This window comes from Limanda limanda, chromosome 16, assembly GCF_963576545.1.
Source record: "Limanda limanda chromosome 16, fLimLim1.1, whole genome shotgun sequence".
In the NCBI taxonomy this organism is placed as follows: domain Eukaryota; kingdom Metazoa; phylum Chordata; class Actinopteri; order Pleuronectiformes; family Pleuronectidae; genus Limanda; species Limanda limanda.
This window is the reverse complement of record NC_083651.1, coordinates 12,928,627-12,944,605: the sequence shown is the minus strand read 5'-3', so window position 1 is coordinate 12,944,605 and position 15,979 is coordinate 12,928,627. Positions and strand designations below refer to the sequence as shown.

Below are 15,979 nucleotides of genomic sequence, written 5' to 3'. Positions count from 1 at the left end.
ACATCAGCAAAGACATCTGCGTTTTCTTATACATGTTGACCAGGCATGTTTACGATACAATTCTGCACACAATAAGCCAGTAATGAAGGCAATATTTGTTGTATTCTTTGTTTGTAGATGTTTTTCCTGTCAATTCTCATATTGACCCCCAGACATCTATGATTTGAGTAGTTGCCCTTTGTCATGAAGTATATGTTTAGTTACTGAGTGCATTTTCAAACCTGAAAGTCTGTGTTAACATATGCTTGATGTGGATTGGTTGAAGACAGGCGTGTGTCTGATGTCGCCTTGTTGGCAATTCGATTGGTACCAATCTTTGAATGAAGAAAATGAACAAACTGCTTGATTTGGTTAATTTGGTTGCCACTGTACCATTGTTATGTGCAGACTGAAGGACATGGGTTCTTACGTGACCTGTTTCAGTCCGAAGCTCAACGGCGAGGTTGTTTAACAGGCAGTGTGAGACAAATAGAAGCTGTTAATCATGCAAAGTGACTCGAGTGGAGCCCCAGAATCAAATTAAAGAGCTGGAAATCGTCACAAACGGTTCCCTTTAATCTCTATTAGCATAACCAGACTCTGCCCACTTATTGTAATTGATGTCTATTTTCTGCTTAAATAGAGGCAAGTATGGCGAACATGTTCCAGTGAGCGAACTTCTACATTTAAGTTCTGCATAACTCTTGCTATCACTTTCCAATACCAAAGCCAGAATCTTTATTTCCGACAGAATCCTTCTGTTTGCTTATTTGAGAATATTTTTGAATATTTTTTAACCCTGGTTCCTCAGCACTCTCAGGTAAAGTGGAATAAACCATTTTCAGTGTGATGCTTTGCAGCTGTACTCTCGTGACGGCTGGCAGTATTTACCTGGCAGTAAAATAGTGAGAGTTCAGTAGAGTCACCTCCGGCAATGCCTGTACTATAGACACAATGAGAATCTTACAGCAGGGAGCAGCAGGGCATGCTGGGTCTCAAAGAATGTGGTTTTTCAAAAAGGAAAATATCTATAAATATACTGTGGTGGAAATTTATCTCGAGATGTGAAATAAAGAGCATCTCAGACCGGAGTTGCCTTTTTGAGTTTTTAATAGTAAGCTCTGCAGAGGTTACACAGTAAGGACGGGTGTTCAAAGTGGAAATCCCCCAAAGTCATTGTTTGTGATCACATGTACTTTCGTACACAGACAAATATCTGCAGGTTGCTTCTGTTGCTGTTGCACCCTTCCTCTTTTCTGGTTTGGGTTGGCTTAGATCCAGTGTTGTTATCATCAAGTTCCTTTTGTTTCAAGAAAGAAATCTTGAAGGAAATACATCTTTATCTGCACTCGGTATATGTTCACTGAAAAAACTGAATCAGAGGTTGTTGTAATTTCCTGGACTCTATACTTAAGATTAATAGACTTAATGATAAAACATTGATAGCCAACGACAGGCTGCTTAATAAATGTTCCACTATATTCTCTTAAAATGATTACTCTTTTATTGTAAACGTGTGACTTAGTTCGCGAAATCTCAGATTTCTTTCACTAAGTATCGCAAATACTCCCTAGTGCAATACACTGGGGTATTCTATCGTTGTCCACCTACTTTATATTGGCACAGGTAGTCTAAATGTAGATGTAGAAAAGGAACAATAGATGTAATTAGAGTTAGGGTTAGGTGTATCAGTTTTTCACCTGGAGACATGTATTCTTTAAGTTTTTTGAAGAAGTTTTTTCTGTCCAATGTTAGACGCATCAACCCCCCCACTCGCTTGATGCGATTCCAGCGGGGGAACTTCTGCGGTGTTCACACATCGGATTCTCCTGCCTTTTTACGGACTTTATACTAGGGGGCAGGCGTAGAAAGTCTGCAGATAATCCGGAGGCTTTCGCTTGGACATTTGTGTTCAAACATGCACCTCCTGCTGAGAAACTCACCATTTCCTACATATAAACAGGGCAGTGTCTTATTTGGACTATTGTTTCATTTGGGTTGATATGGATTATTGATGTCTATATAAACATGTTCAGTCAGGGAGTCTGGAGAACACAGATTCAATTTTGCTAGACTGTAAGTGGACCAGAGAACGAGCCCAAATCTCATAATCTCAACCCAAGTCAGTTTTATGTATCTGTTTCCTGGTGTATAATCTGTCAAAGATAATCAAGCTCTGAACCCTTTGCCTGAATTGGTCTACACTTATTGTACTTGCCAAATCACAAGAGTTGAGTCAAGTTTAGAGTGAAATTACAGGCATCATGCCTTGTACCAGGTATTTGGCACGACCGCATGTAGCCTGGAACAAAACGCCACTCCCATCCCTACTCCTCCAGTGTAGACGTCGCTTTAGGAACAGAAAAGTGTAGATCTTTGTCTTAACTAAAACTAAACTGTGCATTATTGTGATTAAAATCATTACTTTCACATCCTCTCACTGATCTTGCTGTGAGCTGCAGGGGATTTTGCTGCTGCTACTCAGAAACCGATCAATCAATGTAAACCGAAGTTGTAAACACTACAAATGTTGTTTTTTATGGTCACCAGAATTAAATGTTGATTGATCAGTATGGCTCATCAACGTATTTTTACAGCAAAAATTTCAAATATTCCCTCTAGCAACATTTATTTTCTAAGTTTTTAAATAATGGAACATAAACATTGTTTCACTATCCAATATTGACTTGGATTTAGTTATTCTTTCTTTGGTCTTTAAAAAGACAGGTGCTTTTCATTCAGTCAGGCTCCTTTTTGTTCATCACCGCCTCCTGCTCTCTCCCACTAAGTCGTTTAGTCGTCCTTCGCTGTCTGGCAGGCGCAACGTTTCTATGTTTCCTTTTTTATACCGTTTTCATTGTGTGTGTAGAACCTCACAAGCCTGGCTCTGTCCTCCACCCCCGCCTCTCCATCTGTGCCACACATTTATGTTGTTTCATTGCAGTTACTGAAGCACACATCCTGATTGCTGCCAGGTGAGGCAAGCTAACACACACACACACACGCACACGCGCGCACACACACACACACACACACACGCATGCACATGCACGCACGCACGCCACCCCTCAGGGCACACACACACATGCTGTGGGGTGTGTGTGTGACACTGCAGTGGGCTTCTGTGGAGTAGTGGTGCATATAGATGACATTTGCTTTTTAAAAACGCTGTGTTTTCCTGCTCATTTTCTTGGATGGTGTGTGTGCTTGTGCTTGTGTGTGTGTGTGTGTGTGTGTGTCAGACATGTTGTTGTTATTTCCAGGTGGTAAATGGCATATTTTCCACAAAGTAACGTTCAACCTCAGTGTTGTAGACATGTCGAAACTGCTTCCTGGGGATTACTGTCCATCACCCATCCCACCTCTCAGCCCGGAGGCAAGAACAGCCACAAGTTTACCGAAAGTAATCAGATGTGTGTTTGTGCAGATGTGTGAGCGTGTTTTTTTCCCACACTGTCTCTTCTCCCTCTGGCCCAGTTGCCCCCTGCTGTTCTCCTCCTGCTTGACCAGGGTCAGTGGATGAGCTTTGGCCTCCTGTGTGGCCTGGGGGATCGAGAGGCCTGGGTGTTTTTTTAAGTTTTCATGGAGACAGGGGGGAAAGTGGAGGGCGTCTGAGATCATCTCGGCTGTTCCCTGCAGGACTCGGCAGCTACACACACAGGAAGCTGTAATAAGGACTAGAAGAGGCTTAACACTCTGCATCGATTTTTTTTCTCTCAAGAGAAAATCCTCCACATTAAGAGCCAAAAATTCATAATTACACGTGGATGAGAGGGTTTTATTCCTCTAATGTGAGGCTATTTAATGCTTCATTTATTCACCTCGATTGCTGTGCATTTCTCACTGGAAGATGTCAGTGAACCTGACTTGTTGAGCACTGGATTATTATCAAAGCTGCAGGAAAAAAACAAGTCGGGCTGATAATGATTTGATGGTGTTTAAGTGTTGTCCTTAATTATTGTGGCACAGCAATAGCTCGACTAAGCTACTCGGTGCGTCTCAGTGGAGCAGTGGTTGTTGTTGTGGTGACGGATATGTAGAACTGGAGATTAGAAAATTTGAAACAAATAACGAAATACATACTTGAATACCTGATTAAATGAAAGACTATTTATGTACTTCTTATTTTTTTATTTATTGGGGCCCAATTGCTTTTAGTTTGATTATTCAGGCAAATAAATCACATTTTTGACAGCTTGAACAAACTCCAAAACTCTCCAAACTTTGCAGGCGCTTCAGGCCTGATAAAAATGTACTTATTCTGGAGTGCATTCGCATAGGGCGTTGCAAAATGGCTCAAAAGTCCTCCCTAAAACGCAGCAATTCCGTCTGGTTTAACAGAGCTTTACGAAATTCGGTACACACATGTAACATGACCGGACGAAAAAAAAAGTTATTGTTACAATAATACTTTTACATGTCACTTATCTTCATGCAAAGATTAAAAAAACTGAAAAATTAATACTGTAGGAGTTATTAAAACCCCTCTCCTATTCTGTTATGCAGTTGAAAGCAGCCAAATTCTACCCTGCAGATGTGTTTTCCTGTTGTGTGTCTATGTGGGAAGTGTGTTTTCATGCTCGCACAGCTTAATTCGTCCGTCTGCACTCTTGACCTCACTAATTTGTAACACTCCACTTCTCAGGGTCCTGTTATATCCTGGTGGACAGATGGACATGAAGTAATAAAAGCATCAGTTCAGGTGAGTGTTTCAAACCTCTGCTACAAGAATCCACATTTTCTTCTTCATCCCTTGAGCTGTCACATTCCTTTTTTTGTATTCCAGGCCCTCCGGCTGACTTCTGGGTTAAGCCCTGGCTGTGGGGCTTGGTTGGTGGTTGGCCAGCTGAACAGGCGTGTATGTGAGTGAGAGGCAATGAAGTCCAGTATGAGGCAGTGGCGGAGGCTAGTGCTGGTTGGGATGCTGGCCTGGGTTCTCCTCTTCCTCGCCCTCCTCTCTTACTTCCTGGATGCTCGTGTGGATGAGCCCCTGACCTCTGCTGGCTCCTTACTCTCCCAGCACCCCGACACACGTCGCCTGGCCTCCATACAAGCCTCCCATCACCATCACGCCATCATGGGCTCCCGACCTGAGCAGGCTTTGCCGTTAACTACAACCTATCCCGGAGACGAGCCAGAGCCGTCGGCCAGCTCCATGACCCCAGAGTCCAGCCTGGAGGCGAGCCGCAGCCCCAACAGTGCTCCCTATGCCGTCTATGGCAGCCAGGAAGCCAGCCGCCAGGATTACCTGGACCCACAGAGCCTGGCTGCCTGGTCCTCCTTTGGTACGGAGAATGTGGGCTCTCACTCAGACCCTGCAGTACCGAGTCGTGAGAGAACATCTCAGCTCAAAGAGTATCAGAACCATATAAGAGCCAAACGCCACCGTGATGGTGGTGAGGAGGAGGAAGAGGAGGAAGATGCGAGGGAAAATGAAGATGAAGAGATGGGAAACAGAATTAGCGAGAGACCACACAGACGGGCCGGTGGCGACTCAACGGATTTGGAAGAATATTATTTCTCCAAATCGGCATCTGTGGTGCAGCGGCTGTGGCAAGGCCGTGTCTCCTCCGGCATGCTGAGTCCTCGGCTACAGCGAGCCATGAAAGACTACGTGAGCGCCAACAAACACCACGTTTCCTACCAGGGCCAGCGCATGGCTGCCCAGAGTGCCAAGGAGCTGCTGTGTCAAATGAAAGCCCAGGCCCGGCTGAGGACGGTGGACGGGTCGGAGCAGCCCTTCTCCTCGCTCGGCTGGGCTCGTCTGGTGCCGTCCCTTCCGCTGGAACAACTCTACAAGCAGCAGGAGCAGAGCAGCTTCAAGACCTGCGCCGTGGTCACATCGGCTGGTGCCATCCTGCGCTCTGGCCTGGGCAAAGAGATCGGTGAGTGGACAACTCAAAGAGTCTGAGTAAGGGTTGCAAAGGGGCGTAACATTTACGGAAACTTATCATGGAAAGTTAAGCTCGGGAATTTGGGGAATTTTTAAAAAAAATAACAATTACGCAAATTAAACGCTGAACAATTAAAACATCTTTCAAAACTCTATTTTAAAGATGTATGGAATGCAGGACACGCTGCACGATGAATTTCAATCCTCCACTGTGCATTTTTTTGATATAACTGGGGAAAATATATTAGCATGCTGATTGAGGATTGTTCATCTAGCCTATTTCTATTAATTTATCCATCAATTGTAAAATATTTTTACAGACGAATCCAATTGTTTGGCTAATTATTTATATCTCTGGCATTGCGTTAGTGTTTTTTTACAAGCTTTTTTCTCGTCTTATTCTACAGAACAATGCCACTTGCACTATCTCATGTGTGGAGACATTTCACCCCATCCAATGTAGAAGGAAAGGCTGTGTACATTTGCAAATACTGTGCAAAGACCTATGTTAAGAATGACACAAAGATGCAGAAGCATATAGTCAAGTGCCCGAAGTTTCTTCAGGGCTCAAATCAGCCTATGACACAACAAAATGTTTATATTTATGTCTGTATATGACAAGGTAAATAAAGTTAGTATAAATTACCCACAACATTTCCAGTTTATTCCTGTTAATTCCCGTATATTCCCGTTTATTCCCATGGAAAGTTTCCAACTTTGAATATTCCTGGAATTTTGCAACCCTAAGACTGAGTCAGCCCAACATTTAAGGCTCTGTAGAGAGAAAGCATTTCTGATTTCATTCATGCATTTCATCATTTTCTTTTTCTTTCGTCATTTATTATTTTTATTTTATCTATGCAAAATTCCACTTGTGTATCGGCAGAATTTAACAATTGAGAAGTCTGGCCTCTCTGGTGAAATCCATAAAAGGGGGTTTGAAGTAGAACACGTTTTATATTCTTCAAAGTAAGAAAGATATGTTTTTTGTAACCTGACTGAGACTCAAGCATCATCCAGACTACACAGCCCTACAGTCGACAGATGAAGAGATGTGTAATGACAGACAAGACGGAAGACTTAAAAAAAGATAGAAGTTGAAAGGCTGCACACAGACCTTGGACTTCATTAAAAATTAAAAGCCCTTCTACAGAAGTTACTCTTCCCCTTGAGGTGGAAATGTTCTCTCACGTTATACCGACTTTAAAATATAATTTTTGCTGAATGTCCTGAATGTTCTTCTAAAAAAAAAAAGACCATGTGGTCTATGATTTTAATAGAGGAGCATGAATTAGCAGATTTCTTGACAATCTGCCTGTTTAATGATGATATATCAGCCATGTACAGCTGTTATGTAGATAAGTAGAAAACTTGGTGTCTGAAAAACAAAGATTTTACACATGACATTTTTCTCAAGAACATTAAATAATAGAAATTACAACTTTATTTATACAGCACCTTTCTTAAAAATGTTACAAATTGCTTAACAAGGAAGATACTACACCAGAGATAAAATTAAAATAAAACTTTTACATTTCAGATCATGACTCGTGTCAAAATTAGGTCATGTTACTCGTTTACACTCTAACCCATGTGTCGTCGAGCAGTTGGTAATTGTTGTATGTCGATGTCGCAAAATGCTGTGAAAACTCCAATTGGACGTTGTAATAAGATAAAGATGTAAACATGTCTACATAATGCAACAAATGATCTTATTGGGTTAAGTTCGTCTTATTCTGATTATTGTCTTAATCGGGTTGATATCTGAATATTTGTCTTATGAGAAAAAAATAATTATAAAGCAATTGCTGTTGGTTAGATGTAGATATTTCTTGTTTAGAATTGGACTGTTTGGTCTATAAGTGACACTTGAATTTAAAACTGTCAAGTGGTTTCTTTGCTAAATATATTGTGAAATGTTCCACTTGTGCTGATAAGCAGGAAACCAATAATACAAAAAAGATTTCCGTTCTATTAGAGATGAGCAGATGATAATGTGCAAACTTCCTACTTTTTGAAACAGCCAGGCAATCGTGTGGAGAGCGAGCTTACGAAGGTCTGTTGACTTTACAGGGATGTAGAATGGCATTTGATAAGAAATTAAGGATGCAGGGAGTGGCTGAGTGCTGGCTGATGATAGTAAAAATGCAAAGCTAATGTCATCCAACACTGTGTAGGGCAAAGGGTTTAACTCCTCCAGCACTGGGTGCAGGGTTGCTGAAGTTAACATGCGGCTGCTGTTTCCTCAGATTAGACGTGTTCCTCAGGCCAACTATGGATTTCACATCAGAAATATTGCAGTGTATTTTCTGAAGGGGATAACAATTCAACTCAAAAAAGAGCCAGCTGGTCTATGGGGGTGGTAGATTACAGAAAGCATTACATTTACAAAGCTCCCTATAGACAGTGATAAGGCCACCAACAGACGGAATGTTAGGACCACTAAAAGGAAAAATAAATTAAAGAATTATCCGTAAATTTTGGATAAAATATTTGTTATATAATGGTGTGGTTGGTGCATAGGACATAAAACAACAACATATATAAGTATAAACAAAGCATTAACAGAAAATTTGCAAAAGAGCAAATATTAACAAATGGCGAAAATTTAAAATAAGAGATCAATGTTTTTTTTTTTTTTATACTTTATTTTTCGTTTTACATATGAGCATAAAAAAACAAACAAGTAAACAAAAGAGGGCTAGGACACGACAGTACACACATTTGGAAGCAGGTATAAAGAAGTTAAGCATAGGTGCAGTACAAAATACAGATATTTCTCGCTTTTGATTGGAATGGAGTGAGATAGAATCAGGAGTCTTTATGTTTGTAGCGATCCCATTTTTTCCAGTATTCCTCTCCTTTATCCTTTTGAAGCCGCAGCACAAAAGTCAAATTCTCCATCGCCTGGATGGAGTTTATAATGTTTGTTAAGAGTCTCATGGTAGGAGGATTCTTCTGGAGCCAGCATTTAGTAATTGCTTTTTTACTTGCAACCATGAAAATCTTCATTAGGTATGTGTCTCCTTTACTGAGACCTTCAGGGAGTTCTCCAAGATATAAACAGCTAAAAGAAAAGTCAAATATTATGTCCAGAGTTTCCACAATTAACTCTCTCACTCCCCTCCAAAAAGGCAGAATACAAGGACAAGACCAAAAGACATGAACACAATCTGCAGAAATCCCACCACACTCCCTCCAGCAAGAGACCTGCGTACCGCTAAATTTTGATGTCTGGTTAGGGGTAATAAAAAATCTCATCAAATTCTTCCAACAGAAATCTCGCCAGAAATAAGAGTTTGTGGAAGTGGATTGATTTTTCCAAATTTGAAGCCACATTTCTTCTGGAATTACTATATTAGCTTCTTTTTCCCAGCGTTGTCTAATATAATCTGTTGAGTTTTTATTCAATAAAGTAAAGCTTTTGTATAGTTTTCCAGTGATACCTTTAATACTTTTGGAATCATAAGCATCTATAAAAATTTGAATTATTTTCGAGGGTTCAGTTAAATTAGGGGTCTTTATTGTTTCCAGAAAAAAGTGGCGGATCTGTAAGTAACGATAAAAATCTTCTCCACCCAACTCATAAGATTTACGCAAATCCTCAAAAGATTTTAGGTTTCCGTTCTTTATTATCCTACAGAAGGAGGTGATTCCTCGCTTAGTCCATTGTTTGTACCTATGGTCCTGTAAATCTGGAGGGAAGTGTGGATGGAACGCAGGCCAGCTCAACACTCCAATCTCTCTACAGAGCTGATATCTCTTTACTACATCTGACCACATCTTCAGAGAGAAACTAGTACAATGATTATGTAGCTGGTGAACATCCTTAAACCTGCCAGGGCAACCCAGAACTGACTGGATAGGTATTTCAATTAAAGATAGCTCAATATCTTTCCACCTAGCCTCATAAGATGGGTTACACCAACATACAAGATACCTCAGCTGAGCTGACAGATAGTAATCTTTAAGACAAGGGAGGGCCATGCCACCCCTCTCCCCCGGCTGTTGTAAAGTTGAGTATCTCACCCTTGGTCATTTGTTGTTCCAAATAAATCTTGAAAAATGTTTATCCCACTCTCTGAATTGTTTTGCAGGAACCTCTATTGGAAGTGCTGAAAATAAGTATAATAGTCTTGGGAGAATATTCATTTTGATTGTCCGAATCCTACTGCCGAGGTCGAGGGGGAGCAAGCTCCACCTGCCCAGATCATCATATATTTTCTTATTTATCTGTCTATAATTAACATCATATAGTTGTGAAAGGTCTTTTGTCAATGAGACACCAAGATATTTAAGTTGTGATTGGTGCCAATTAAATTGGTGCCTGCCCATCAATTGCTTTGAGGGCGTAAAACGGAAGGTCAAGACTTGGGTTTTTTGTACGTTCAGTGTATAACCAGAGTATTGCCCATACGTTCCCAGGATGTTCATAAGCAATGGGATACCAGATTCAGGATTTTTAATTGTGACAAGGACGTCGTCCGCATATAGAAAAATTTTGTTCTCTACACTTCCCACATCTATACCCACCAGAGCGGTCTCCTCTCTGATAACCTGGGCAAGGGGCTCGATAAAAAAATTAAAAAGTAGTGGACTTAATGGGCAACCTTGCCTACATCCTCGTTGTAGCATTATTTGATTCGAAAGGCTCCCATTAATTTTTATCCTCGCTGTTGGGGAGGAGTACAGCATTCTTATGCATTGTATAAATGAATCACTAAAACCAAATCTTTCCATAACTTGAAATAAGAAATCCCATCCTACCGAATCAAATGCCTTCTCGGCGTCTAGGCTGAGAAGGACTGCGCTTGATGTTCCTTTTGAAATTTGATTAATAATGTTTATGGCTCTTCTAATATTATCGTGTGTTTGCCTATTACTTATAAAACCTGTTTGGTCCTCATCTATCAAGGAAGGCATTATTGTGTTTAATCTTTTAGCCAATATAGCTGCATACAATTTATAGTCTATGTTTAAGACACTTATTGGTCTATACCCTTTGCAGTCCATTTTGTCTTTTCCCTCCTTTGGTATTACTGAAATAAATGCCTCGCTCCATGATGGCGGGAGAGCCCCACCCCTGAGAGTGTAGTTGAAGGAAGCCTTCAATAAAGGAACCAAGAATTCTTTCATGCACTTATACCATTCCGGAGGAAATCCGTCACAGCCTGGTGATTTATTGGCTCTAAGATTTGAGATTCCATTATCTATTTCCTCGGTTGAGATTTCACGAATTAACTCCTCGTTTTGATTTTTACCTATTGAGGGGAGATCTAAAGAAGAGAGAAATGTTTGAATTGTAGGTCTGTCTGATTTGTCTGGCTGTGTATATAGTAATCTGTAATATTTTTCGAATGCACTCTGAATTTCCTCTAATTTAGTAGCTACCTTACTTGTGATAGGATCCCTAATTTTGTGAATTGAGTTTTCTGCTTGCTGTTTTCTAATTCTCCATGCAAGTATTTTAGACGCTTTAGGCCCTGCCTCATAATATCGCTGTCTTAGGAATTTCATTTTTTTTTCAATTTCCTCACTAAGAATTTTGTCTATCTCCTGCTTAACAGGCCTCATTTGCTCACGTAAAGAGGGGTCGTTGTTAGTAGTATGAAGTAGCTCAAGATTTTTTAATTTCTTCTGCAAGTCTGACAGCTTTTTATCTCTGATCTTTTTTAGCCTAGCACACTTAGCTATGATTTTTCCTCTAAGAAATGCTTTTGCTGCATCCCATAGAATTGCAGGACTGACTTCTCCATTATCATTATATTCTAAATAAGTTTCTACTTCCTTGGCCATTTCGGTTTTAAATGAATTACTATTTAATAAACCAGAATTCAGCCTCCATAAAGTAGTTTTAGGATTTCTATCTAAAGTAAGTTTCAAAGTTAAGCCTGAGTGATCAGAAATATCTCTCTGTCCAATTGTGCAATATTTCACCTTATGGAAATCTCTGCTAAACATGAAGATATAATTGATTCTAGAGTATATATTATGCCTTGCAGAGTAAAAGGTAAAATCACTATCGTGTTTGTGTAAATGTCTCCAAATATCGATTAGTCCAAGATCTTGAAGAATTTTATTTATTTGTTTTTCTAAGAGATTCTTTCTTCTCACTCGATTTGTTGTGTCCAATTTAGGATTAAGAAGTAAATTAAAGTCCCCTGCACATATACATGTGCCACATGTTTCTGCAGCAATGAGGTTAAATACCTCCCTGAAGAAAGAGATGTTGCTACCAGGGGGTGCATACACGTTACACAAAGTAACTTCTTCCTGCTCTATTTTTCCCTTGACTAGGACAAATCTACCCTCTTTGTCTTTATGTTCTGCGATCAATTCAAAACAAACAGAATTTGGAATAAGAATTGCTACTCCCCTTTTCTTTCCTGTCCTGTGTGAGGAGAAAAAGGTATTTCTATATCCAATTTTCTTAAATTTCTCATGTTCTATAGCAGAGAGATGCGTTTCCTGCAGAAAAACTATATTAATTTTTTCTCGTTTCAACTTTGCAACTATTTTGCTCCTTTTGATGGGATTGTTTATGCCATTCACATTCCAAGACTGTATATTATAATACTGCATTCACATTAGTCACCATAAATATATTTTCTTGTACCTTTAGGAATTCAGTCAAAGCCCTCACAACACAAACAACACAAGATATAACATTCACTGAACATGTGATAAACTTACAGAACAGGTCTTCCAGTTCGGAGGTTCTCTTGAAACCTGAGGGGGGAATGCCACTAAGTGGGGCCCCTCAGCAGTACTTAGGAAATAAAATATGAGAAAATAGAAACACTGAAAAAAAAGTGGTGGCCTATTATGAAGGTCAGCTGCATCGAACCATTGCTATACTAACTTATATTTAAGGGAGGTCACAGGTTCCACATGAGTCTTTACTGTGGCTTTATGTTTATAGCTTCTTTAGCTTATTGTAACATTAAATGAAGGTATCGATTGCTTAAGAACCATTAACTTACAGGTGGAGATAGATTAACATATCTCTATGAGGGAGGGGCGGAGAAAGTTACTCATCCATTATTATGGCATCCTGGCTGGCTGGCCTCCGAAACACCTTCAACTTCTCGCGTGCGCTCTCCTGACGGTTATGCGCGTCCCCTGCTCGCTGAGTCCCTGCTGTACTCCACGGTAGAAGTTTGTTGATGGACTCCACGGTGATGTCTTTGGATCTTCTTAACGATAGCGGACCCACTGTGAATCCACGTCTCTTTAAATCCTCCGCGGCATCCTCGGCGTTGCTGTACGTCACCGTGCCTGAATCGAAGTGCACGCGCATCCTCGTCAGCGGAGTTTGGAAGCGGATCCTTTTTTCTTTGAGCGCTTTTTTGATGGGAGTGTACTCTTTCCTCCTCTGCTGTACATTCTCGGCGTAATCGTGGTCAAAGTACACTCGCTTTTCTTGAACACAGATGGGTTTCTTCCACGCAGCATGGAGGATTTTCTCCTTAATATTAAACTGTAGGAACCGTAGCACTGTAGAGCGCGGGGGCGCGCCCGCAGGTGGCTGTGGGCCGAGCGACCTGTGCGCTCTCTCGATTCCCAGACTCCCCTCTCCGCGGAGGCCCACGTTGTCCCCCAGTTCAGTCAGAATCATATGTTCCACATACCGTAGCATAGAAGAGCCCTCTGCGTTTTCGGGGATGCCATAAATCCTTATGTTGTTACGCCGTGAGCGCCCTTCCAAGTCCGTTATCTTCTCCTGGAGAGACTTTTGATTGTCAAGCAGTTGGATAAGAGTGTCTTTAACGCCAATGTCCCATTTCTCCTTCCCTGTCAAGTTCTTCTCAATTTCTCCCAGTCGTTCCGCCACCTCCTCTATTTTGCCAGTAGCGGCACTCACTTGTTGGTTGATTTCGGTGGTCAGCTCGTCCAGTTGCATTTTCATGTCTTCTTTAAGACTTGTTCTTACTTGCGACAGTTCTTTTTTCATTTCTGATTTAAGATCCTGCATTCCGGCGGCTACCACCTCACTCACCACTCTCCTCAGGGAGCTGAGTGTGGCAGGTGCAGTCCCATCCTCCGTGTCGTCGCCATTTTCACTGCGAGTTTCGCTACTGCTAGCATTGCCGTTGTTTCGGGTTTCTCGGTCAGTTCGATTCTGATACCTGGCTCCCTCCTTTTTCTTTTTACCCCCATCCATCATTCTTTGAGTTTAACTCACTTTAGCCGTGTTAAGAATTTGAATTACGGGGTATTATTTATGTCGATGCAGGAGCTCCTTTCTATGCTGCCATTCTAGTTGCCGGGCCACCGGAAGTCCCCAATGTTTTTTTTTTTACGAAATAGAACAATAAGTTATTTGGGCACTGCGGTACTAAGGTGCAATAAGGTTTGTCATACTAACATCATAGTATTATGAGGAAAAAGTATATTTACAAAAAAGGCAAAATTAACGAGACAATGTTTGAGAATAAAGATAAAAATGCATGTTATTTTAGGAGGAATATCAAAGTCAGCCGTAAATATGGATCAGCTAGTTCATTTTGCTCCAGCTTTAAAAATGTAGTCTTGGTCTATAAAGCTTCGAGCACAGTGGATTTTAAAGTTGAACAAATTTCTCCCTGCACCTGAAGTGATTTGTATTCCACTGCTTTTGCTTTTCTTTTTTTTGTCATGGCGTTTGCTGATTAACTTGTCACGCAGAGTGTAAGCTGGGTTGAGTGTGTGCCTAGTGGGCTGTATGTCTTTGCGTTCAGATGTGTGCTTGTGCTTGGTTTCGAGACTTTGGCAGCTCTCCGGTTAGCAGTGAGAGTGTGAACTCGGTGACAGATGGCTCACTAGAAGAAAGCAGAAACCCCTCTGGTAGGCGATCAAGCGTCTTCACATCTCATATAGCTGCCTTGGATTTGCTTATGAATTCAGATGCTCTGAACATACATTAGAACTAATTAGGACGGTTTATTCCTTTTTAAAATGTCTAAATAGCGACATTTTGTATTTCCCTAGAAAGAGAGGCCTGACACAGAAAATCGGGTAAACCATCACTTGATCCTTTGTCACAGTCAGTCCTGGGAAATTGTATTTAAGTCAAGGTACTCCTTCTTAAGTAGAAATAAGATAACTGTAGACTATTAGAAGTAGTATAGTGGACAGTTAAAATGAGTAACCTTTGCTGTGCTACGTTTAAGATGAGAAAGGTTAATAAATGATACCTGATGAAACTACTGAATTAAATGCAGATCCTTGCAAATATGCATCTTCACTATTAATGGACTCTTGGGTAGATCAGGGGTTATTAAAAACAGCAGAAAGCTGTTGCACATTTCACTGATGATGGAAGTGAACTTAGATTTTCCAGCTGAAGGAATCCTCCTCTGTATTTGAGTATTAATTTATATTAAATATTTAGTTTTTAGCCATACCCAGCATGCACCTGTTCGTCACCTAACACGGCGGGTGTTGGATTTGGGACTAACCTGCAGCATTGTTTCTCTTTTTATATATATTTTTTTATATATTTTTACTTCGTCACCATTTAAACTTTAAATGTAGTGAATTAATACACTTGAGCTAGAAATATTAAGGAGTGAAACTACTTGATTTCAAAAATACGCCAGAAAGTGCTAAAGAAACAGTAATAGTGACAAGAGTAACTGAATAATGTCCACACCTGGTCACAGTGGAAAAAACACCTGGTGCCGTGTCAATGAAAACATCAGCAAACAACTGATGCGTGCCCTCGCTGCAAGAAATGTTCTGCTTTCGTGAAGACAAATGTAAATCTGACTGTATAATGCTCAGTTTTCTGCAAAGTCACATACATGCCCACCAGGAGACTGTGTTGTTTGACTTACTCAGTTTATCATTTGGGTATTTGTAGTTATATTTTTAGCACCGGAGTAAAAAGGACATTTGTCTCAGAATCACAGAAAGAAACCAGAGTGGCACATAGGTATGCACAGTAGGTGTAAACCTATGCAAGGCCCAACAGTCCCCTTATGAAACCACAGATCTTTGTTTGGATCTGCACCAAATTGCCCACACTCATAAATATTAGTCTCCCAAACATGCCTGACTTTTTTCATCAAGAACCATGAATTATTAATGAGAAATCAATGGATATGTCGAAGAAGAAATGCACAC

At 40.6% G+C, this 15,979-nt stretch overlaps 1 protein-coding gene across 1 annotated transcript in view; it reads left to right on the top strand.

Moving 5' to 3' along the window:
• The first annotated feature begins 4,834 nt into the window (after positions 1–4,834).
• st6gal2a (ST6 beta-galactosamide alpha-2,6-sialyltranferase 2a) overlaps positions 4,835–15,979 on the top strand; it is a 31,339-nt gene continuing 20,194 nt past the window's right edge. The window contains exon 1 of the mRNA XM_061088542.1: positions 4,835–5,864. Coding sequence (XP_060944525.1) covers positions 4,856–5,864 — 1,009 coding nt within the window. The 5' untranslated portion in view covers positions 4,835–4,855. The remainder of the gene's footprint in view (positions 5,865–15,979) is intronic.